This window comes from Trachurus japonicus, chromosome 13 (genome assembly GCF_045865225.1).
Source record: "Trachurus japonicus isolate A0001 chromosome 13, Traja_1.0".
Classification (NCBI taxonomy): domain Eukaryota; kingdom Metazoa; phylum Chordata; class Actinopteri; order Carangiformes; family Carangidae; genus Trachurus; species Trachurus japonicus.
Genome location: NC_140919.1, coordinates 7168016 through 7193119, shown reverse-complemented (window position 1 = coordinate 7193119; position 25104 = coordinate 7168016). Strand labels below are relative to the sequence as shown.

Genomic DNA, 25104 nt, shown 5'->3' with positions numbered 1-25104 from the left:
TATGCGAATTTGTCCCGATTACACATTCATGTTACAGATCTGATCTGAGACACTTAAAGTCCCCCTCCCGCAGCTCATTAGCAATGCTCACGGTGCAAGCTGCTCTACCAGGTGTGCTATACCTGTTATACCTTGGCAGCTACACCAAGCTGTCAAGCCTTTCACCTCTGAACCAGATGCAGAGCGGGGCGGGAGCTTGTAGCACTAGTGCCCTCCCCTGGAGTTGTGACGCGTCAACCCCAGTCTCCCTGAAACTGCCGGTTTGCGTCTGCCATTGGTTCACAGCAATTTGAAGGCAGAAAAACTCAGAAATGCAATTTTGCACTTCCTTTTCTGCTGATATGTCCTCTAACACAAGAAAAATCCCAAGAGAACATGTGAAAAGCACGAAAAACACGATTTTCATGGGAGGGGGTCTTTAAGAGGAAAAAAAATGGGAATTGGGCCACTTGAACCATGCAGTGTAAAGACAGCCTTAGTGTTCTTGGGCAAGACACTGAACCCACACTTGCCCCCCCATGTGTGCATTGGGTGTGTGAATGTATGTGATTGGTTAGCTTTCCCGCGCTGTGCCTTGTGCTGTATGTTAACTTTTGTATGATTATTGCATGATTCTTGTAATCCCGTGTTCTACATCATTGTTGTGCATTAAAGGTATAATATGTAGGAATTCCCCCCATCTAGCGGTGCGGTTGCATATCTGAACGTATTTTTGATGTTGCCTTCATGAGAAATCGGGCAGACATTAGATAGACAACAGACGCTGCATGTAACAGGATAAACAAGCATCTATGTAAATAAGTGGTCCGCCAGCACGAGGCAAAACAATACAGGCGTGACAATATGTTGTCATGGTGATGTGGTATTGTTTACCTGACCCACGTTTTACCGTCTTTCTCTCAAAGTCAAAGTCAAAATCATTTATTAGTCTCCTGTAGGAGAAATTTCTCTCGGACAGAGAGCAGTGCTGCTTCACAACAAAGACAAAAACAGTACAAGAGAAAAGCAGCAGGGAAGTACTAAAAACATTCAGTAAATTCATTAAAGTACAATATGCCTCAGAAAGTACTAGTGGCAGATGTATGGACACGCAAACATTCATACATATCATCACACAAGCTGCTCATTCATAAATTTAATGGACAGAGGGATGAACGAGTTTTTGAGGCGATTGTGCCTGCAAACAACACGCAAACATTCATACATATCATCACACAAGCTGCTCATTCATAAATTTAATGGACAGAAGGACGAACAAGTTTTTGAGGCGATTTTGCCTGCACAGGGGAACTCGGTATCTTCTACCTGAATTTAGGAGCTCATATTCAGGGAGGAGTGCGTGCGTAGGATCTGCTAGAATAGAGTTCTGTTCAAACAGATCTTGAGGTGTGCGTGGGACAGGGGAACCCAAGATTTTGCTAGCCGTCTTGACCAGATTGAGTATTTGAGATTTGGCTTTTACTGTGAGATTACCGAACCAGGACGTAATGCCGTATCTCAGGATGGACTCGATGGCAGCGCAATAGAAGATGTTCATGATGTTAGAGCTAACGCCGAACAGGCGGAGTCGCCTGAGAAAGTGAAAGCGCTGATGGACTCTGGCACACACACCTGCCACATGTGTGTGCCAGGTGAGATCACTATCTATATGCACGCCCAAATACTTTACTGAGTCGACTTGTCTGATGTCGAGTAAAATCACATCCGGTTGGTTTGCCGACGGCGTCATTCAGGTGCCTGACTGCACCTGAATGCAACACCAGTGCCTCCGTCCTTCCTCACACTACACAGCTGCTTAGCTGAGGAGCTCCGCCGTGGCAGCTTATACATTTATCCGTCGATATATAAATAGTAGGCATCTACTTACTAGAACCCACCCAGACTTTAGATAAAGCGCTTGGGAAACAATGTCGAACAAGCCCAAAAGCTCCGGGCGACCGAATCCTAAAAACACTGGTAACGCTATGCCAGCCGCCCGTGTTAGCAGCAATGCTAATTCAGCAGCGCGCCAGGAAGAAGACGGTGACCTTGCACCAGGTAAAGTCGCGGAGGATATTTCAAAGATTTTCTCCATCCTGAAACAAATATCCGGAGAGCTGCAGAGCCTGGGGGAAATACGCAAAGCCACTTCATCGATGGAGGTGAAGCTAACAACTCTGGTGACACGGATCAGTGAGGTGGAGGGGAGACTCGGCTTTCTGGAGGAGTCCGACAACCAGCTGAAGGCGAACCCCCCAGCTACCAAAGCCGAAGTGGCGGCTCTCTCTGAGAGGCTTGATGACATGGAGGATCGGAGCAGACGAAATAATTTGCGCTTCGTTGGCTTTCCTGAGGGCAGTGAGTCAAGTAACCCGATCATGTTTTTGGAGAAGGTTTTACCCGAAATACTGGAAATACCCCCACCCGAGAAGGGATGGTTTATTGAGCGAGCCCACAGACTCGGCCCCCGAGCTACGGAAGACAGGCGCAGCGGCCGGACACTGATTGCGAGGTTTATACGGTCGGGGGACAGAGACAGCATCCTGCGTGCGTCCCAGGGGAAAGGAGAACTTCGGTGGAATGGGAAGCGAGTCATGATTTTTCCAGACTTCTCCAGGGGCACTGTGGCCAAGCGAGACGCGTTCAGAGAGTGCAAGAGAGTCCTGCATCAGCGTGGAGTGAAGTTTTCCCTGCAGTATCCAGCCACGCTCCGCGTCGACACAAAAGAGGGATCCCGCCGCTTCGACAATCCCAAGGCAGCTATGAACTTCATTAGAAGTGAACTATCCCAGTTGGCTGGGGACACGGAGTAATCCGGCACCTTCCCACTTCGTCTCTGTGGGAATCGATGTTCCCGTTTTCTCCTTTTCCTTCTCCATTCATGGGGTAACGTGAGCTAAATGACCAATTGATCATTGATCTCCCCTTTAGTCTGCACATTCTGTTGAGAGTTGAAAAGGACTTGGTAGTATTTTTTGTTCACATTTAGTCTAGTGCACATTTATGCACTCACCAGATGGTACCGTCTGTATAATGGGTATCTGTTCAGTTCATACTCAAGGTGCCTACATCTGTCAGTGACATTTCTTTTGGTAGGTTGCTATGGTTCGACTTAGTTTTGTCAGCAACTTTACTGACAGTTACGGACTATTAAGATTCACAGTGCGCAGTGTTCAGGGTTTGCGCCGTTTGTTAATGGTTATGCACCTCAGTTTCATGTGTGATTATTGCCATTATTATTATTTTTGTCTGGGTTTTGCTTTTCTTTTTTGTATGTCCAAGACAGTCTCAATCCTGAAAACAAGACATGGAACCTGCTCACTACCACAGTTACATTTCTGTGCAATATAACAGTAGGTGCGTTTCCATTACCCCTTGAAATGCGCAAAACCTAAATATCGAAATTAAAAACTGATAATGGAAACACCTACATTTCGAAAAAACTCTCAAATATCGCAAAAAAGTTTTTGCGCTCTCATGAGGTGGTTTTTGAGACGTATCGATACAAACGTGTATCGCAAAAGTGTAATGGAAACACTTTTTTCGCTTTTCTACACGTCACCGGCGTCACCAGAGTTGTGTGTGTCCACCGTCCACGCTGTGTTGGTTTATGTAACTTGAGGGGACAAATGAACCACATGTTTATTGTAATGCATTGCTGACCTGGGCATTGTTTCTCAATAAATTAGAAAAACCTTTCCTATCATTCCCCTTTTCCGTGCATGGTTGAAGGAGACTGGCTCGCATCCACGCTCCCACTCCCTCCTGCGCCGAAATGTCACCTTAAGTCACATAAACCAGTACGGGTGTGTGGACACACACCACCACCTATATTGTTGTCAGCGCCTCATCCCCGCTGGTGTTTAAAAGGCTCCGTTCTTTCTGCAGTCAGGTTAAAGCGCACACCCGCCGTGTTGGTAAACAAATAGTCCCTCTATATCAACGGAGGCAACCGTGCTTGATCAGCTTGGGTTGGAGGTGGTGTGAGTGCGGGCCAGCGGGGGACAGGGGAGGGGGCATTAGAGCTTCAGCACGGTACAACTGACCTGTGTGAGTGCGCCCTTATTTGTGGCCGCTGCAGCGCCACACGGGCTTTGCCTTTCAGCAATCAAGCGCTATTTTTGTCTTTGTTAAAAACAATAACAGCAACAGCTGTCGGCAGCTGAGATCGCTGTGCCGTCACCATAGAAACGCAAGACGCATTACGGCTCATTCGCAAAATACCTTTCAATGGAAACACCCGCAAATAGCAATTGCACTTTTTCGAAGTTTCAGAAATATCGCTTTTATTTTGCGAAAATCTGTAATGGAAACGCAGCTAGTGTCTACTCATAATAATAATTTGTGCCTAGCCACCTGGAATGTCAATGGTTTGGGAAACCCCACCAAGAGGAATAAGGTCCTTTTCAGTTTGAAAACAACCAGGTATGATGTAGTTTTTTTGCAAGAATGCCATATGTCTGTGAAAGACTCAAAAAAATTACGGAGAGGATGGGTGGGATATGTTTTCTGTAGTCCTGGAACGAGCCGAAGCAGAGGTGTTATCACTTTAGTGAATAAGCATTTACAGTTTAAATGCATAAAAGAGGTGAAGGATGAGGAGGGGCGGTGTCTTATTATTTTAGCTGAAGTTCAAGGGAGAAAATTAATTCTGGCTAATTCTTATGCCCCTAATGCTGATGACCCTTTGTTTTTTGCTAACTTTGAATGTAAATTGACTGACATGGGAAGTTATCCAATTATCTGGGCTGGGGACATGAATATTGTTATGGATGCAATTTTAGACAGAAGTGTCCCTAGTAAGACTAGACCCCCAAAGTCACTTCTCACAATTAAGAAACTGTGCTCAGCCTTAGGCCTTGTAGATGTGTGGCGTCTGCTTAATCCCACTGGGAGGGATTATACCTTTTTTTCAGCGGTTCATGGTGTATTCACCAGAATCGATTATTTTTTTATTTCAAAAGAAATACTTCCATCTATAATGTCATGTGTAATTGGCAACATACTAATATCAGATCATGCAATAGTAACGCTTGACCTGGTCCCTATTAATGATATGATGAAATCCCCAAGATGGAGATTCAACTCCTCCCTCTTGCAAGATGATGCCTTTAAGGCTATGCTGAAAACATAAATAGAGTTATTTATCTAAGCAAATATTGCCTCAGTCTCATCAGTAGGCACAGTTTGGGAGGCCTTGAAAGCCTTTGTAAGGGGTCATGTTATTCAATTTTCATCACACAGGAAAAAACAAAACACAAGGAAACTTGCAGACTTGGAGAAAAAAGTGAGAGAGGCAGAAGACAAATTAAAGCAAAACTATTCCCCACATAATTTAAAAACAGTCACACAGCTTAGATATGAATACAATCGGATAATATCACAGAAGGTGGAGTTTGGACTCTTTAGGGTAAGACAAAGGTATTTTGAGTCCGGGGACAAAGCTGGGAAACTCTTGGCACGATATATTAAGCAACAGGAGTCCATGGCAACGATATCTGCTGTCCAGTCTCAAAGTGGGGGTCTTGTGACAAAATCATCAGACATAAATGAGGCCTTTAGAAATTTTTACGTGGAACTGTACACCTCCACGTCCTCTTGCCGAAAGGAAGATATTCTTTCATTTTTAGCAGGGTTAGACCTCCCAGCTTTGAATATAGAACACCGCGAGATGCTGGATGGAAAGGAAGTTATCCGAAAGCTGCGTGCTGGTAAATCACCCGGACCTGACGGTCTGACCGCAGAATTTTATAAATGTTTTATGGATGAGCTCACTCCACTTTTGTTACAAATGTATAATGAAGCTTTTGAAAGAGGAGTATTACCCCCCACTTTGTCTCAGGCTCTAATATCTTTGATTTTAAAGAAAGGCAAAGAGCCCACCGACTGTAAAAACTATCGTCCAATTTCTTTGATACCAATAGACACTAAAATACTTTCCAAAATCCTTGCAAATCGTCTCAACACTGTTATAACTACGCTAATACACACAGATCAGGTTGGGTTTATATGTAATAGATTTGCTTCGGATAATATTCGACGTCTGATTAATGTTATGTGGATGGTTAGGAACAACAATGCACCTACTGCAGCCATCTCACTCGATGCTGAAAAAGCATTTGATTGCGTAGAGTGGCAATACCTTTTTCAAGTGCTGGAGATTTATGGTTTTGGGAAGACATTTCTAAAGTGGGTGAAACTGTTATATAATGAGCCTCAAGCAGCTGTACAGACTAATGACATAATTTCTTCGTATTTCAAGCTAGGTCGCGGAACCCGACAAGGTTCACCTCTCTCACCATTACTGTTTTGTTTAGCATTAGAGCCTTTGGCTGCAGCGATTCGGAAAGACCCTAATATCCCTGGAGTCCCTATTGCGGGGACCACACACAAGCTTATGCTATATGCTGATGACATTTTAATATTCATCACGGACCCAGGCAAATCTATTCCCGCGTTGCTTAAAGTTATAAGATCTTTTTCTAGTTTTTCAGGCTATAGAGTCAATTGGACTAAGTCTGAGGCTCTTCCTTTGACAACGTATTGTCCAAAAACATTATTTCAAGCCGGATCATTTCAGTGGCCCACTAAGGGAATAAAATATTTAGGAATATTATTTCCTAGGCAATTAGACAAAATAGTGCAATGTAATTTTGAACCTCTCTTAGACAAAATTAACACAGATTTGGAAAGGTGGTCGCCACTTTATCTCTCGTTATGGGGAAAAGTCAATATTATAAAGATGAACTGTTCTGCTAGAGTTAATTATCTACTTCAGTCTCTCCCACTGAATATCCCTGTAAAATACTTCAAACAATTTGATGCTCTGTGTAACAAGTTTTTTTTGGAACGGTAAAAGGGCAAGAATACATCTGCGTAAATTGCAGAAGCCTGTAATGAAGGGTGGCCTGGGAATGCCAAATCTTTTGTTTTATTATTATGCATTCAATCTGAAGCAGTTGGCACATTGGGCGTTACCCCCAGAGAGAGCGCCACCTTGGTATGCAATAGAGCGGTCACTGTGTATTTCAATACCTCCATTGCTGTTCTTGTCGGCCAGAATGCCGCCAAATGCTCGATCCCATCCTATTATCTCTCATTTACAGGGACTATGGAGAAAGGTGTCTCGTATATTTAAGATTAACCCCTTTTTAAGTCTATCTTCTGGTCTATGGGACAATCCAAAACTCCTTATTGGTAAATCATCTCCTATATGGAAGGAGTGGGTGATCAAGGGGGTAAATACTCTGGGTGATCTGTATAAAGATGGTGTCCTTAAATCATTTGACAATCTGGTTGAACAATTTAAGCTAGCCAGAAATCAATTTTGGAGATATCTTCAGCTGAGACATCTCCTTGTCACCACTTTTGGCTCTACACACACACCACCCCAGAGCATGGACCTCATTAAGGAGATTTTACGGGTTGCAGGGAGTAGGCATGGGGCCTCCCATTATTATTCTATGCTTATGAGTGTCTCTGGTTATCCATCCAATACAGCTCTGAAAACCTTATGGGAAAGGGATCTGAACATAACATTTACAGAAAATGATTGGGATACAATTGTTGGAATCACTAAACAAGTCTCTAGGGATATCAAAATAAGGTTAATTCAATTTAAAATCCTTCATCGATTCTATTGGTACCCAAGTAGGTTATGCAGGCTAGGGTTGAAAGAAACACCGGACTGTTGGAGATGTGTAAACGAGTTGGGTACCCTAACACATGCTCTATGGGCATGCCCAAAGATTCAGACATTTTGGAAAAGGGTTCATGAGATTATCACAGAGGTCATAAGAGTAGATTTTGAGTTCTGCCCCAGTCTTTACATATTAGGTAACCCTAAACCTATGGCCCATATTGTAAAACCTTTAACCAACTGGATCCAGACAAGTATTATGATTGGTAAACAGATGATAATGAGAAAGTGGAAAGATGCAGAGGGGGCGGTGTTTCAAGAATGGCTCACAGAGTTAGGCAAAGTAGCTGCCTTTGAAAGGATATCCTATAGTATAACAAATGATATTGATAAATATAATGAGAAATGGGGAATGTTTTTGAGACTATACTCCTTGCAGGGTAGCTAAAATATATCTGTGTACACGGATCATTATACATTGTTTTGGGGGGCTTGCATGGAAATGAAGGTGGAGGTGGACTGGGTGTGATACAGGGATCTGTTTATTGGAAGACTACCTGTAGGCAGTGAATTTTACATGGGACTATGAATAGACTTGTAATGTGTGGTGGTTGTCTCTTGGTAACTGGACTGGTGAATATATTGAGCATTGACTAATCTAAATGTTTTGGACTTCTTATGTACTTATTTTATTTTTTGTTTTTACTTTTATGTTTTAGTGTCATAATAAGATTGTGTATCTTAATTTTGCTTTATTATTTATTTATTTTTCTTTTCTGGTTGTTAGTTTGGTCTTGTAAAAAAATTAAAAACTCAATAAAAGTTGAATCAAAAAAAAAAAAAGAAATTTATGGTCGGAGAAATGGGTAGTCGGACAGACGTCATGCGCCCCTCGAACTCGAGTCGCACTTACAGCCTGGTCGCACTGGATGCGGAACCGAAGCGCAGAGCCCTGGAGCGGAGGCAGTTTCAGATAGGCGCACATGTTAACCGGTCTGCCTGGTCGCACATCTCGCGCTCTGGAGTGCAGTCCGTGCGCCTGCAGCACTTCAGATCGGTTCATTTCTATTTTTCACGCGAGCCGCGAGCGCCGAGAGCGCCGTCTGTCAAGCTGGATAGACCAGATCGTATCAGACAGGAAGTCAGGCACAGAAAAGGCGAGAGAATCCGGTCAATTTTCAAAATAAAATGATGATTAATTAAGTTGTTGCTTGTCCGTCTATAGCCTAAGTATTTGTCAGTTGTGTCTGCACACGAGACACACACAAACACGTTTAAAATGACGTGTGTGTGGAAAACCGAGTGAATACAAGTATGGGCGACTGCAGTCGTTGTCTGACTGGCGCGGAGAGAGGAGGGGAAGCTCTCAGTGCGACCACCCAAGCGCCCGAGAAGCCGCGCGCAGTGCGCGCGCGCAGCTTCCGCGTGCAGTGTGACCAAGGGGTTAAGTCGCACCCACAGAGACTTCAGACTTGACTTGGACTCGTACCCAAAAGACTAGTTCAGACTCTACTCGGACTCGTGTTTTGAGACCCGTGAACAATCATTATTTTTTTGGCTTGTGCCACCATCCTGACAGGACGACCGACAATCTTTTTTTTTTTTTTTTTGCCATTAACACACCACTACAGTGGAGCAGCGCCACATGGCCGGTAACTAATAGCGGCACCGTCCGTAGCCTACATGTGAGGCACAACGTCCGTTTGTTGTCAGACCTTCCTTCACAGGGACTAGCTGCTGCATAACTGGCACATATCAGGCTACTGTAGGCTAAATCCTCCTGTTTATTTATGTTTTTGCTGTGAAATATGACTGAAGGCCCGTATGGAAGTCTGGACGTGTCGACACGCCCCCATGAGTTGACGGAGCTAATTAAAAAAATAATAACAACCAGTTCTTCTCTCAGAAACATGCGGTTCCAGAAAGGTTTTGCTGCACATAAAGATGTGAGCTATAGCCTACCACCCAGATCCAATGACCTATAATTAACAGCCTAAATCATTTTCCATGTTGTTCATCTGGGTTTTCTGAATTCAACAAAGCAAAAAAAAGAGAAAAGGCCAGTGCAGAGGGGCAGAGCAGCCTTGATTCTTTCTTGACTCAGAATACAGTTTCCTTTAAAGGAAAGCTTTTATTGTGTGTTTTCTTCATATTGCATTGCAATATCCTGTTTAAAGTGATCATATAATTAAGCAATATATCACGACAGGGCGTGGTATATGCTCATTATACCACGGCTAAGGGGCGTTGTTCGGCCCGACGCGAGCATATACCACAGACTGGAGTGATATATTGCTTTTATAAAACGGTTACCAATAAAGGCAATATGAAAGAGGAATACGCAATCAATTTCATGTAGTTTTATTCAACCCGAAATACATATTATCCAATAAAATAGCCTCACTGTGAAAAAAATATTCCCACCTCTCCAGACGTTAGCTCCAAGTTAGCTCTGCATCTCGTCTTTTCCTCCGCTTTTTTCAGGTGAAAGTCACTGCTCAGTCCCCTCTACCAAAGTTCACCTTAAACATGTGAATTCAACTACTTTGGTCCATTTTTTTAACATCGTAAAAACATCAGCTGTCTTTTGCTACGGACTGCGACAGTCCGTTGTCATGGATACATGACAACAACTTCCATTCATACCAGTCATACGTGCCTGAGGCGGAGTGATAGCCTATGCTGTGATAAGGTTTTAGAATAGTAGCCGTGGTATATGCTCAATATACCACGACTAACAACCAATCAGATTGCCGGATTTCACCTTTCCGTTTTATAATAAACAACTAATCAATACTGTATAGATAAAGGAGTGATAATAACCTACAGTAAATGCTTTGAATCTCTTATAGCTGTAGACCAGATAGACCGGATAGCAGCAGATGATAGAAGGGTCATTACAACCAGAAGAGACCGGAGACTTTTATTTTTTAGAGACTTGAGACTTGACTTGGACTCGTGACCAAAGACTTGAGACTTGATGAAGTCTCACCCCTCAAAGACTTGAGATTTGACTTGGACTTGCAAAAAAAGACTTGTGAACATCTCTGGTATTAGTAACTTTTTTTTTCTTCCACCCCTATTATTCAACAAGTCTTGCAGATCTTCAGCATGAAAATGCTATACTAACACTTTTTGTTCAAAAATATATTCATCAGTTTGTTGTCTTCCTCTGTATTCAGACTTATACTGGCTCCATCCTGGTGGCGGTCAACCCTTATCAGCTGCTGCCTATCTACACAGCTGACCAGATCCGCCTCTACACCAACAAGAAAATTGGGGAAATGCCGCCACACATTTTTGCAATTGCCGACAACTGTTACTTCAACATGCAAAGGAACAACCGCGACCAGTGCTGTATCATTAGGTAAGAAAGATTTCAGGCTGCAAGTAAATGTGTTAAAAATATCTTCCAAAACTTTGGCACAGAGTTAAACTCAACAAGTATTGGATGGATTATTGTGCTTTTGGTGCAGACATTCATTCATTTATGAAAGGGTATGATCTCTTAACTTTTCTCCCAGCACCATCTTGTGTTGGATGCTTATGATCAGGAACCTGCAAAACTGATTTCTCAAAAACTGTGTGTATGTGACTCTTAATAGTGGTGAGTCTGGAGCAGGGAAGACAGAGAGCACCAAACTGATACTTCAGTTCCTGGCTGCCATCAGTGGTCAACACTCCTGGATAGAACAGCAGGTCCTGGAAGCCAACCCTATTCTAGAAGGTAGGGACACACACACACACACACTGATGAAGCAGTCTGTGTGGTTAAGTTTGCGTCATACTAATGTGTCCATAAATTTGTGAGCTGTATTTCGATACTACCACAATCTCAAAAAATATTATTACATTCTGAGAATACTCAGCCCCAAAGCAGAAAAGTCAATGATGGCAGGTTTTTTAATGGAGTGTTCAAATAAAAGCAAACCACAGATACAGCAAAGCAGATGGGAAACTGGTCAGAGCTGAGAATATTACTGTCAAGTATTGCCCCCCCCCCCCTATTAAATGTGAAAGGGGACTGAAAATCACAGGATATTTCTCTTCTGATGATACAAGTCAGTGGTCCTGAAATGCGTGTTTCTCTTCTATAACATTCTACATCTCGGAGGCAACATCTTTCCACATACGGGCTTCTTTCTCCTTTTAAATGGGGCTCCATAGGAAACAGTAGGAGAGACACGGTCCGAGGGGGAACCGGGATCTGACACAACACTGGCGGGAGAGGCAGGTCTGTACGCCATAGACGTGCATGAGAGAAAAAAGCGCGTTGTACTGAATGCACACTGCTACGGCGTTGTGAGCGCCCATGATGCGCGTCTACATTGAAAGTAATGGGTTTGTGTGCGCAAAATAAGCTATACCTGAATGGTCCAGGCCCGTGCAGAGACCTTTGGAGGGGCAGGTGCTCAAAAAAAAGGCATAAAAACTATATATATATATATATATATATATATATATATATATATATATATATATATATATATATATATATATAGCTAGCAGTGATCATAATGATGATGAGAAAAGAAAACATATTGACTAACTGGTACTACCTATGTTGAGATTCAAACCTATGCTAGAGGATGGTTCTGCTTACCGAGGGAGCTGCTCTACCAGGTGAACTTGCCTTGCTTGAAGTAAACAAACTTCTCGGTGCATATTTGAGTAGCCATCCGACGCTGTCTGTGGGAAAAAAATATGGCTAAGCAGCGGAACTTCCATCCGCTCCCATTCATTGCTGCCGTGGCGATACGGGGACAGACACAACTACCGCAAAACAGGAGCAATTAAACTGAAAATCTTCAGATTTCTTCCTTAAATGTTAGGAAAATACCGAGTTGAATTTGCCCGGAATTGTCGTTTAAAATCAGACTTAAGGCCCTTTCACACCGGAGACGTATTTTTCGCGCGAATAATTCGCGCATTAATATTTTTTTTCGAACCCCGGTTTTCATCACGGGTCCTTTCACACCTACCGCGAATGTGTCGCGGCGAAAATGCGACATAATTTTTTTTCGTCGTGCGGTCGATTTTTCCGAGCTTTCGCCCGGCGAATAAACGCATCAACCAATCATGTGCCGTGAAAAGGAGGTACGTCACAGCCCCCACGTCAGAACACAGACAGCTGTTTCCCATAACAGACGGTGGCCGCACAGTCTCGGGCCGCCACAGTCTCTCACAGGAAAAATAAGTTGTTCACCGTCTTTGCTCTGATCTCTGCCAGTCAGCCTCCACCTGCCGTCTCTCTGGGCACGTACACACACACACACAGACACACGCACATGCACACGCGCACACACACACACACACACGGACATGCGGGCGCATGGACACGTGCTTGGCCGCTAATGTAAACAATAAATAACCTGTGTCTCGGAGGAGAGAGGAAGATGAGGAGAAGAGAGGAGGAGGAGGAGAGGAAGAGGAGGAGAAGAGAGGAGGAGGAGAGGAAGAGGAGGAGAAGAGAGGAGGAGGAGGAGAGGAAGAGGAGGAGAAGAGAGGAGGAGGAGGAGGAGGATGAGGAGAGGAAGAGGAGGAGAGGAAGAGGAGAGGAAGAGGAGGAGAAGGAGAGGAAGAGGAGGAGGAGGGGGGGTAAGTGGAAAGAGGAGAGGAGGAGGAGAAATAGCAATAGTGTGTTCATATCAGATATTGATCAGTGATCAGACAGTGAGCTGCTGCTGTGTTGAGTAAAGTTGGTAACAAGACGACAGCGGCATAACGTAGCGAATACATGAGGGATAATTAACAGATTAAAGAAATGACGTGGAGGCGAAGAACCACCCGTCGCAAAGCGAAACTTTGGAATCTAATCGTCACATCTGTCGCATATTCGCGTCGCCGCCGGTGTGAATGGTTTTGATGCGAAATATTTGGCCGCGAATATTTCGCAATTTCGTGTCGTTTATTCGTTACGTCCGCGGTGTGAAAGGGCCTTAGAAGAAACAGTATTACAAACTGTAAAAGCCTACTGCCCCATACACAACAGTAGGTAGATAAATAAATAAAGGCAGACATGTGGAAATACAGAAATAAATGAAAAAAAAGGAAATGTCAAGTTTTAGATTTAAACTGGACCTAAAATACAGCCTTGGGGGAAAAGAAAAAACAGGTACTATGGAATAAAAAAGATGAATTAAAATTATGGAGGTACCACGGGTACACACAGGGAAAACACAGCTATGGGGCATAACACAAACGAACACTGAGGTTTAATACACAAGAAAACAAGACACAGGTGTGGCACATGAGGTAATACAGAAGGGAAATGCATAAATGATTAGCTAAATAAATATAAGCAAAAATAGCATTGCATTACCAATTAATTATTTTGTATTTTTTAGCCATATAATTACTTATTTCTGTATTTATTTATCTAAACCTTTGTTGAGAACAGCTTTTATGCAGCAGTTATACAGTCTGTATCTGAGCATTGATGCAATGCCGGCCTCTATTCCAGCACCATGCCAATGCATCACCTAATTAAAAAACAATCCTGCAATGTCACACCACACTACATGAATGTCTCTGAAACTCTTTTGTTCTTCCTCTAGAAATTCAAAGAAAGCATACAGTAAATGCATTGACACAATAAAGGAGGACATCAATAAAGTCCTCAAGCAAGAATTGAAACTCAAATCTGCCTCCATCAATTTGTTTTTTCTCTTCTTCTGGTATTCGTACATAGGGGTTTCTTCACATGTGAAACCTAATTAAAATACTCAGATATCAAGGACACAGATACAGCTGGACTCATGTACACTAAGCCATGCATTCACAATCACATGTCATCATTATCCCAGTTTTCTGCTGTTTCTCTTCCAGCCTTTGGCAACGCCAAAACGATTCGTAATGACAACTCATCTCGTTTTGGGAAATACATCGATATCCATTTCAACAAGAGAGGAGCCATAGAGGGAGCCAAGATAGAGCAATACTTACTGGAGAAATCTAGAGTCTGTCGACAGGTACGGCACAAAATGCACAAACAACTATCCAAAGAAATTTGCACACACATAAAAGTTTCTGGAGTGTCGGGGCCACATGGTGAAACTTGCAAATCTGTGCCATGTACGGTTGATGCCCCTGCCCATCAGGACTACTTTCATGTGTTTCCATCTGACGTGGGACTAGACCTTTTGGCAAAGGTCAATGATTTTTCATGCATGGGAAGTAGGACTTCTAGGAATAATAAGTAGAAGAAAAAGAAGAAGACTGATGTAGTATATTGATACTATAACTGCTTAGCTGCTATATGTTATACAGTTTATGTTTAACCACCGCCATCTAGTGGCCATTTGGTAATACAGCAATACCCAGATGTTTACTGGTTTCGCGTAGTCTGAGAACTGCAATAAAGAAGTGCAGAGGTGTACAAATAGGCCTCCATGTTCCGTATCTGTTATGGATATATTAACAGTGTTATATGAGTACAAAGTTATTACAACTGGCAAAAACAATAGTGACCCAGCAGCTTTGGCTGCCTGGCCTCTATAATAAAAATCAGCTCTTCATACTTAAAGAGAGGAAAACACACAGGCATACTGCATATTTATTAAAGAGCTGACAAGGTGGTCCGTGTTTGTCTGATGCATTTGAATTGTTCTTGGGGGTTTTTAGGTTGTTCATGGTTCATTAGGTTTTTTTCCTTCTCTGTAGGCCTATGATGAGAGGAACTACCACATCTTCTACTGCATGCTTAAGGGGATGACTGCAAATGAGAAGAAGAAACTGGGGCTTAGCAAGGCTACAGACTACACCTACCTGACCATAGTGAGTTTTGTTTCACTTTCAAACATACCCCTCTTGGTGTATGTTTGATTGATATGAATAATGTCGTGGAAATTTTTCTGCTTTGGTGAAGAATGAAATAAAGACTTCTTGCCGGCTGACAGAGTTTTATTTTCCTTGCAAAGAAAAGGTCAATCAACATGCGAGCGGTTCAAAATGAAGAAAGACCCTGATCATCAGGAAATCTGAACATTTATACTAGAGGAAAAGCCCACCCCTTGGGGTGTGTTTACATCTTTTGTTTTCTGTGGGGTCAGCCCCCTACTCAGGATGTCTTTTCACCTTTCACAGGTATCGGCACCGACATCCTAGAGTGTGATTAAGGGCTCTAATCAACGCAATTAAAAATACAAAAGGGTTTGAGTATATCATCGGTACTGACATCCTGGAGGGTGATTAAGAGGTCTAATCAACACGAAAATACAAAAGGGTTTGAGTATTGATGAGGAAGTGAGAGGTTGAGTGTCTCAGGTACTTGAAATACAAAAAGAGTTGAATTTACAATTACATTTAAAAGTCTAGTATGTTTGGTGAGAAGGTGGGAGGTTGGGTAAAATATAAAGAAGTTAAAATTACAATTACAATAACCATTTGACGTCTGTAAAAAAAAAAGAAATCTGCTCCCATTTGACGCTGCTGCTGCAATGCGGAGACAGACAGAACTACTGCATTACAGAAGCAGTTAAAAAGAAAATCTTCACATTATAAGCCATTATTACATTTCTGAGTTGCAACGTTCCGAAGTTGGTCTATTATACAGATGGGAACCATCATGGATTGGTCTGAGCAGGGACTGAGGACTGTTTCTGCTTGCCTCCATCTCCTGCAAGTCCTTCCAGCTGATCATTGTTGTCAATGTTCTCACATCTTAATCAGCAGTGAATGTCAGTTATTGTACTTAGCATGTTGTAGTCCACTTCAAGCACTTGTATTTTCCATCTACAGTAACATTAAATGAAATATAAATGGACAAATGAATTACATTTTTATATTTGATGACCAAAAGGGTTTGTTCCTTCCCTGCAGGGAAACTGTACATTGTGTGATGGACGAGATGATATGAAAGAGTACTCCAACATTCGCTCTGCAATGAAGGTACTGATAAAGATCACACACTGATAATGTACGACAGCAAAGAGTTAGAAATCTGTTACTTTATGATCCTGTATTTTAAAGACACTGTACAGTCCCCTCAGGAATTTGCGATGTAGCTTCTCTAGTTGTAGCAACTTTAGCAATGACCGCACCATAACAAACAGTGCAGCATATGGATCCACTGGCAACCGATCAAAAAGCCACTTATAGCCACAAATAATGCTCAGAACAGCACCAAACATCATCAACAGTACAAACAGGGTCCCAGCCCATAATTTATTTATTTGTTTATTTCGGGCATGTCAATTATATCATCATCATCACACTTCATGTTAGTTCAAATAATACAATACACATGGCCGAAAGGGAAAGCGGGAGAAACAAAAGCTTATCTAGTCCCGCCCCCATTACCCACAGAATAAAATCATCATCATAATCTTTTCATTTCTTTTGCTTTTTACATTTTGACATAACATTTTCTTTTACTTATGACATTTTGACATAACGTGTTACAGCAGTAGGTAGTATACAGAGCTGAAGTCTAGCTCTAGACAGTACATACAGATTACGTGTGTGTCTGCACATGTGTCCATATTTGTCCGTCATGAGTGAACAACAGTCTCATCTTGTAGCCTGGCATGTCACAAAGTCACAAAGTGGTCCAATCGACAGAGAGCAAAAGTCCAGTGTACTTATTATTTGTTGGGATGGTGTGAGAGCCCTTTTATGCCATTTTTCTTTTATTCATCCATCTCCTCTGCACGAGGCATCAAACATCTGTTAGCTTTGCCTGGTTTCTATTGAAAAGAGACGAAAACAACTCACCCACTCTCCTCCAGTTATACGCTATGCAGCAACTTTACGCGTCCAGCATAGCGTCCAGGCACTGACAACACACGTCCGAGGCCGACTGGCAGCACAAACATCTGGTTTCAGCGGCCACCGACAGGCAGTGACCACCACACTGACCACTTGATTCCCCCAGGTCCAGCACATATCCTCCACAGGCTCTCTCCCTCTGTCACTTTTAGCCTCCATTTCCAGAACATAGTCTCCACCGCAGCTGCCCCTCTTTCACTTGACTCCTCCATTTCCTTCAGCTTGTCTTCAGTAAACTCGGTCTCAAACGGATAGTGGCGCCCATTGAAATGAAACCAGTCGTTGTTGTTCTCAAACTCCATGAACTCAGCCGTGTCCGTGATGTCTCCTTCACTAAATTACAGACAGTCTCTTCCGGGCAACGAACGGCGTCCTGATCGCGCGTGTGACGTCGCGTCTAATCTCGCGCTTGTTTACGTAATTCTCTCCGTTCATTTCCCTGTGAACACTCGATAATAACTTTTATAAACTGATAGGCAAGATACATAGGAACTTTGACTGCATTATATGGAGTAATACACACACATTCATCCTTGAGCGCGGGACTCTACTTCACTCAGTAATCGCCTCCACGCCAGCTGACTACCTGTACTGTAACCATGGCTGTAACAAGCAGACATCACAGATAGGATATGGGGGAATCAAGTGGTCGGTGTGTTGGTCAATGCCTGTCGGTGGCCACTGAAACCAGATGTTTGTGCTGCCAGTCGGCCTCGGACTCTGTGCTGGACACTGAAATTTGCTGCATAGCGTATAACTGGAGCAGAGTGGGTGAGTTGTTTTCGTCTCTTTTCAATAGAAACCAGGCAAAGCTAACAGATGTTTGATGCCTCGTATTATGGGCTGGGACCCTGTTTGTACTGTTGATGACGTTTGGTGCTGTTCTGAGCATTATTTGTGGCTATAAGTGGCTTTTTGATCGGTGGATAGTGGATCCATATACTGCGCTGTTTGTTATGGTGCGGTCATTGCTAAAGTTGCTACAACTAGAGAAGCTAGCGGTTAGCAGACGTCATCTCTCGAGGGGGGGGTCTAACTCTGTGTTGCGGTGCGTTGGACCATGGCTTAAATTTACGCCGGAATATCCCTTTAACACAAATTCAACCAATCTGCATGAATTATGTGCGATCTTGCAATTTTGTCCAATCACCGAAACTTTTCCGCAATTTGACCAATCATCGGTGCTTTCCTCGAGTTCCATGGCGGAGAGTGCGAGTCGGGACAGAGCGGTGGTTCAAAGAAAGCGAGTCCACGGACAAACAGCGTGGCTGGGCTAACGGCAAGAAACTCGGTACAAGAAATTTGAGCTGAGTCGAACGCATCGAGTGTGTGAGCTGTCCTGGTTGAACGCCTGAGTGTTCCCCGCAGCACTAGTCGCAGAGGGAGAATACAGGACGGCACCGCAGGGACGGAGCGAAGCAGCCGATGGCACCAGGATCCCATCCCCCTTCCTAACTCTGCGTTCATACCAAAAGGGACAAAATCGCCTCTGGTCACAACCAAAGGGGCGGGACTTTGAGCTGCGTTGCAGTTTTTCATCCCAGTCCGCAACTGGCTGTCACCGCGGTCACGCCGCTGCTCATTTGCATAAAGTTGAGCCTCTTTTTATTAATTATTGAGAACAAAACCGCAACTTTTTTTTTGCAATTTTCGCTGTCTCCCGCAATTTAATCGCAACAAAAACACTTACATTTAAAAAAAAAAAATGTGGCCATGAAATCAGGCATTTTAGGCCACAACAATCACAAAAAATGCCCGCGAAATCCTGGAGGGACTGACTTTAAGGTCTAATCCAAACAGCATACAGATTCCCTTTGCTCTTTTCCACAGGTGCTAATGTTCACAGACAAAGAGAACTGGGAAATTTCTAAACTGCTGGCTGCAATTTTACACATGGGAAACCTCAGCTATGAAGGTAAAAAAGAAATCTCAGTGAACCAGTTCAGCCATTTTAATTTCCTGAGTATTGAGACACAAAAAACCCTAGATTGCTGTGATTGGTGGGTTTCCAACTATTTCTAATTTACTACCTCAGCATTTCCAATAGTAATTCTCATTAGATGCTTTAATTAATGATATTAATTGGTAATATAATAAAATGAAAATCACCATTATTTCAAACTAAACCATATAAATGTTCTGCCATTGTTATTTGTAGACTTCCAAAGCCAAACCAAAGAAGTAAACAAAGGAACTTTATTTTTGTTTTGGGAAATGGGGGTGGGGGGGTGGGGGGGTGGGGGGTATGAAGTAGTGCCAGAAACTGTTTGCTTATACAAGATTGTTTCTTCATTGTTTTTTCATGTTCATCCTCTCACATGTCCACATGCTGGTGACCTTTGACCCTGCAGCTCGAACCTATGACAACCTAGATGCCTGTGAGGTTGTCCGTAGCCCTCACCTCACCACTGCTGCTACGCTGCTAGAGGTGACACACACACACACACACACACACACAAAATGTCCATAATATCAGCAGTTGGTGGGATAAAAACAGGAGTTGAATCCAAGGCAATTAAACTCTTGTTCAGGAGTACCTCTCTTGTGAATGAGGCACGGGAAGCAACACATATCACACTGTTTAACAACAATTACTATTATTATTACAATCTCAGAGGGGTATGTATATTTAGAAAGTTAAAAACCAGAACCAACACCAAATTACAATGCACTACGGTAACAGCTGTTAATTTATGGAACAAATTGGAGAATGACTTAAAAACATGCAATACCATAATCTTATTTAAAAAAGTACTTAAAAACAGGATGATTAATTTATATAAGTTAGAGTAATGAGTGGTGACACGTGCTATGCTGCTGCTATTTTTGTTCTGTTTTCTGTATGTTTGATTGTCTTCTTTTTTTTCCTCTTTTTTTTGAGGAGGAAGGAAGTAGGGGAGGAAGAAGGGAAAGGAGAGGAGGAAGGAAGGGAAAGGAAAGGAAGAAGAAAGGGAAATCAAATCAAGCAGCTTCTCTCTTTTCACTGTTTTGTGATTGCTCATTTCTTTTATTAATAAATAACAAATTGTACATTAAAATTTTTATTTAATTTTTTTAATTAACCAGAGTTGTAATAGGGTAGGCGTAATAAGCTATGCTTCAGCCTATGCCTTTTCGGTCCAAATTTTCTTTTTCTGTTTACTTATTGTTTATTCAGATTGATGTTATTTTTCTTTATTTACTTTTTTCTTTCTGGTTTGTTACTTTTCTTTTAATGACATGTATTGACCGAAATAAACTAAACTAAACTAAACAAGGAAACACACAAACAAGCACATCAAATCACAGAGGTGGCCGTAAGTGGCGCCATTTTAGCAGATCAAAAGTGTTTGATAAGTGACAAATGTTGTGATAGTTCAAGTATTGATTATGGTAGTTTTTAAAAAAGAAAACTGAGTTCAGCAGAAGTAAGAAAAAAAAGAGTTTCTGTGTGTGTATATATGTATGCTCAGGTGGACAGTAAGGATCTGATGAACTGTCTGACCAGCCGAACTCTAATTACCAGAGGAGAGACTGTCTCCACCCCATTGAGCATGGAACAAGCGCTGGATGTGCGAGACGCTTTCGTTAAGGTGCAGTACTTGATTATTAAAACTGTCTTTCATATCTTTCACAGGTGTGGAAAGTAACCAGTTACATTTGCTCTTGTTACTGTAATTGAGTAGTTTTTTTGTGTACTTGTACTTTTTAGTTAGTTAGTGAGAAGTTAAATGTATAGGAGCCCATACAGATCCATGGTCATCTAGGAGCTCAGAGGAACAGACAAGCACTGCTACACATACACGGAGAACGTGAGGCCAATCCCTGGCCATTACTGCCCCCCCCCCCAACTCACCCATAAGAAATAACTAAATAACTTACACCAGTATTTTTACTTTAACTTAAAGGGATATGCCAACATTTTTTGGCATTTCATGACAAGCAGATAGACACCATCCTTTCCACTGTGCGTGCAGTAACAAGGGAGATAGAGCCATATCGCAATTAGCTTAGCTCAAACACTGGAAGTGTATGGGTAGTGTTAGCCTGCCTCCACCTAACGTCATCAGAGAAACTCTTCAGCAACTCTAAACGGAAACCAGCGGGCCGATCTTCGTCTCAGAGCTGACAAAACTCTCCAGTAAGGCATCTTGAGCGGTCAAATGCCGGTAATGGGACGAGATCGGTCAAAACGGAGGGTTCAAGCAAAGACGGTTTATTTTGGTTGAAGCTAGCTACATCAAGGGTAGGTTAGCTTCCTATTTCAAAGTAAAAGCACTTCTGTATGTAAAGGGCAACGGGTGTTTTATTTTGTGAAAGTAACCGGAAGTAACCGGAAGTGCGTTGTTCACAACGGCTATCTTGAGTAGCGCCGAATTCGTCCGAACAAAATTGTAAACAGCTAGTATTAAATTATTAAATTAACGACACACTGCTGATCTAAACGGCTACTTTCTCGCCTATCAAGTGATATATTTACAGAGTTTAGAGCTAAAATGAAATCAGCTTTGGCGCTACTAAAGCTAGCCGTTGTGACCAACACACTTCTGGTTACTTCCGGTTAACGTTGCTTTCACATAATAAAACACCTGTTGCCCTTTACATACAGAAGTGCTTTTACTTTGAAATAGGAAGCTAACCTACCCTCGATGTAGCTAGCTTCAACCAAAATAAACCGTCTAACCCTCCGTTTTGACCGATCTGTTGGCATATCCCTTTAAGTAAAATTTCATTAATTAAAGCTTCAGTTGGTAACAATTAATCAGTCATATTTGCTGGAACTGTCACTATATTTTGATTTAGATTTTATTAAGATCCCCATTAGCTGCTACACCTGGTAGCAGACTCTTCCTGGCCGTCCATTAATATTCTGATGGCCAGACATTAAAGCAACATTGCGGAGTTTTTCGGCCTTAAAATAATGTTTCCAGACTCATTGCAATGGTAGAAGAATGGTTAATAGGATGAATGAGCCGGGTCGCGTCGGCTGAAACTGCACTATGTAACGTTTTCCTTAAGTTTCGTTTTTCCCCCCAGACGATAGCGCTTCTCAACCAGATGGTGGAAGCACTGAGCAGAAACTCCGCAATGTTGCTTTAAATGGGCAATTTAGGACAAAGTCCAACTCCTCTGGCCTACAGCCTGGAGTCGCATTTGCCAAAATCCACCGCATCCGACGATTCTCCACCAGTCAGGTAGAGGGAGCAGGAGGAGCAGCCAATCACAGCTCGTACACGTCATAGTAAGTTGAAGAAAGTGAAAGTAAAGTCTGTGACTTGGTCGTACATTTCAAGACGATACACTGTCGGCCCCCCTCCCTCCCTCCACACACGCAGACACATTCTTCTTTTCATGGTGAGAGAGACATGAGATCGTTTTGGAGTCTCCGGTTGCTATGGATACGGTACATGGGTGCATTTATGGCTACTTTGTGTGCGTGCGCCTGCACGTGTGTGTGTGTGTGTGTATGGGGCGCTTGGCAGAGGTTCATAAAGAGACCTGACGGAGTATTGTCTTGAAATTTCCGACCAAGTCGCAGAGTTTATTTTCACTTTCTTTAACTTACCAACTGGAGCTTTAAGGCAACAGTACTTTTACTTAAGTAGATTTTTTTTGGTACTCTTTCAACCCTTAATCTTTCATTTATATTTTATTTATATAAGTTAGTGTTACTCAGTCTGTTCTTGAAAAATGACAAAATTATTAAATTAATCAACTGTAGCATAGTATTGAAGTGCTGACCTGGTTGGTGTGTGCACATGTGTCATTGTAGGGTATTTATGGCCGTTTGTTTGTGTGGATCGTGGACAAGATCAATGCAGCCATTTACAAGCCTCCGTCCTCACAGCCCAAAGCTCTTAGACGCTCCATCGGACTGCTGGACATCTTCGGCTTTGAGAACTTCACTGTTAACAGGTTCAACACACACCTACACGTATTGACCTTATGTAACCTCTTTTGTTAAAATGTATTATTACATTATCTCTGTTTCCAGAAATCCTTAAACTACAGTATGTGTCATCTTGTACTGCATTCATTGTTGTAGGTGTTTTCAACTTTATATTTTGGCCAGATGAAGGATTCTAATCTTTGGAAGCCTGGGTCTTAAAAAAAAAGCTGAGTAGATGTTTATTAAGCTAAACCCTGAGATGTCCAATGCCTACTGAACAGGGGTGTAACATTACAAACAAGTCACGGTTCGGTACGTACCTCGGTTCGGGGGTCATGGTTTGGTACGGGTTCGGTACAACAGACACTAATTGAATGTAAAACTGAAAACCATCTTCTGTTATAAAAGTACAAAAGAAGAAGAAAAAATAAAATAAGTGCATTAGGAATGTTATAATACCATTCATTAATTCTACAGGAAAAAAACTTGCACTTGACAACTGGCAACTATTATTAAAAAAAGAAAAGAAACTAACATCAATGTTGGTTTACACAGGTAGTTTAGATGCCATTTGCTTTGATGATGTTTCTGGTCCTGTCTGTGTTCATGTCAAGAGGCTTAGAAGCAGTGGGGATAAGTTGTTGTCTTTTTCCTTGCACCAGTGATTGAGATATCGGGGTGCCGCCGCCTTATATGCGTTAACGTGTTTGCTGCGTTTGTGGCGACGCACCACACAATGACACAATGTCTGAATGCAAATCATTTAAGAGCTGTGCTTTGTTTCTCCCGCTGCCTTGAAGTTCAAAGTTTCAGTGCATTTCAATCTGAGAGCAGCGGTATAAATAAGAAACATGTGAAGGCAGCGGTGATGTGAGGAGCGCACTGGAGGAGAGAGGTGCGGCGTGCGTAAGTTAGAGGACTTTTAACACAGCTGAAAAACTGCTACAGTTCGCTGGAATGACCCAGATACGAGGAAATGCAGAGATATAAGAGCTTTTGCTCTGGAAGGTATTAATTTAGTATCCGCAGCTATTTGTGGCAAAGCTGTGCCAGTTAAGACTTGCCTTTCAAACGTGCTAAATAAAGACACAAAAACTTCCACCACAATCTGTTTCAGGTTTGCTAAATCACATTGCGTGAGTTAAATAAATCTATTTGCATCTACTCCTCCCAATATTTTGCTACTAAAGGTTTGCGTGTATTAAAACGTGTGCAAACGTAAAGGATTGTGTCTCTCAAACGGGCAAAATAGCACTTGCAATCCATTTAGCGTGTTTGCCTTGATGAATATGTAAATATGGGCGTTTCAGCCAGAACGTGCAAAATACTGGGAGGAGTAGATGCAAATAGATTTATTTAGCGCGCGCAATGTGATTTACCAAACCGGGAAGAGATTGCGGTGGCTGTTTTTGCGTCTTTATTTACCACGTCTGAAAACCATGTACTAACTGATACAACTTTGTGAAAACGTATGCGTTTATTGATTTGATGCCTACTAGAGCCCCATGATCTTACATCTCTGCATTTCTTCACGTCTGGGTAATTCTGTAACAGTTTTTCAGCCGTGTTAAAAGTCTTTTACGCACCGTTATGCACGTCTGTCCTGCAGTGCGCTCCTCTCTTCTCTTCTCCTCTCCTCCCTCTCCTGTCCTCTCCTCTCCTCTCCTCTCCTCTCCTCTCCTCTCCTCTCCTCTCCACTCCAGTACCTGGCTGCTCAGCTCCGTCTCTCAGTCCCGGTCCCGGACTGAGAGACGTCACCACTGCCTTCACCCGTCTTTGATCCCTCTGGTCAGTGGTCAGAGCGTTTAGATCTGTGTGTCCCACCTGAGCTCTCTATTAATCCACTGGA

The 25104-nt window shown here is 42.6% G+C and overlaps 1 protein-coding gene across 1 annotated transcript in view; it reads left to right on the top strand.

The window, feature by feature from the left end:
* Positions 1 to 25104, top strand: part of myo7aa (myosin VIIAa) — a 210465-nt gene that overhangs the window by 76833 nt on the left and 108528 nt on the right. The window contains exons 4-12 of the mRNA XM_085794753.1: positions 10801 to 10985; positions 11224 to 11345; positions 14447 to 14589; positions 15281 to 15394; positions 16439 to 16507; positions 19217 to 19301; positions 19738 to 19814; positions 20839 to 20958; positions 23139 to 23281. Of these exons, the coding sequence (XP_085650879.1) occupies positions 10801 to 10985; positions 11224 to 11345; positions 14447 to 14589; positions 15281 to 15394; positions 16439 to 16507; positions 19217 to 19301; positions 19738 to 19814; positions 20839 to 20958; positions 23139 to 23281 (1058 nt within the window). The remainder of the gene's footprint in view (positions 1 to 10800; positions 10986 to 11223; positions 11346 to 14446; positions 14590 to 15280; positions 15395 to 16438; positions 16508 to 19216; positions 19302 to 19737; positions 19815 to 20838; positions 20959 to 23138; positions 23282 to 25104) is intronic.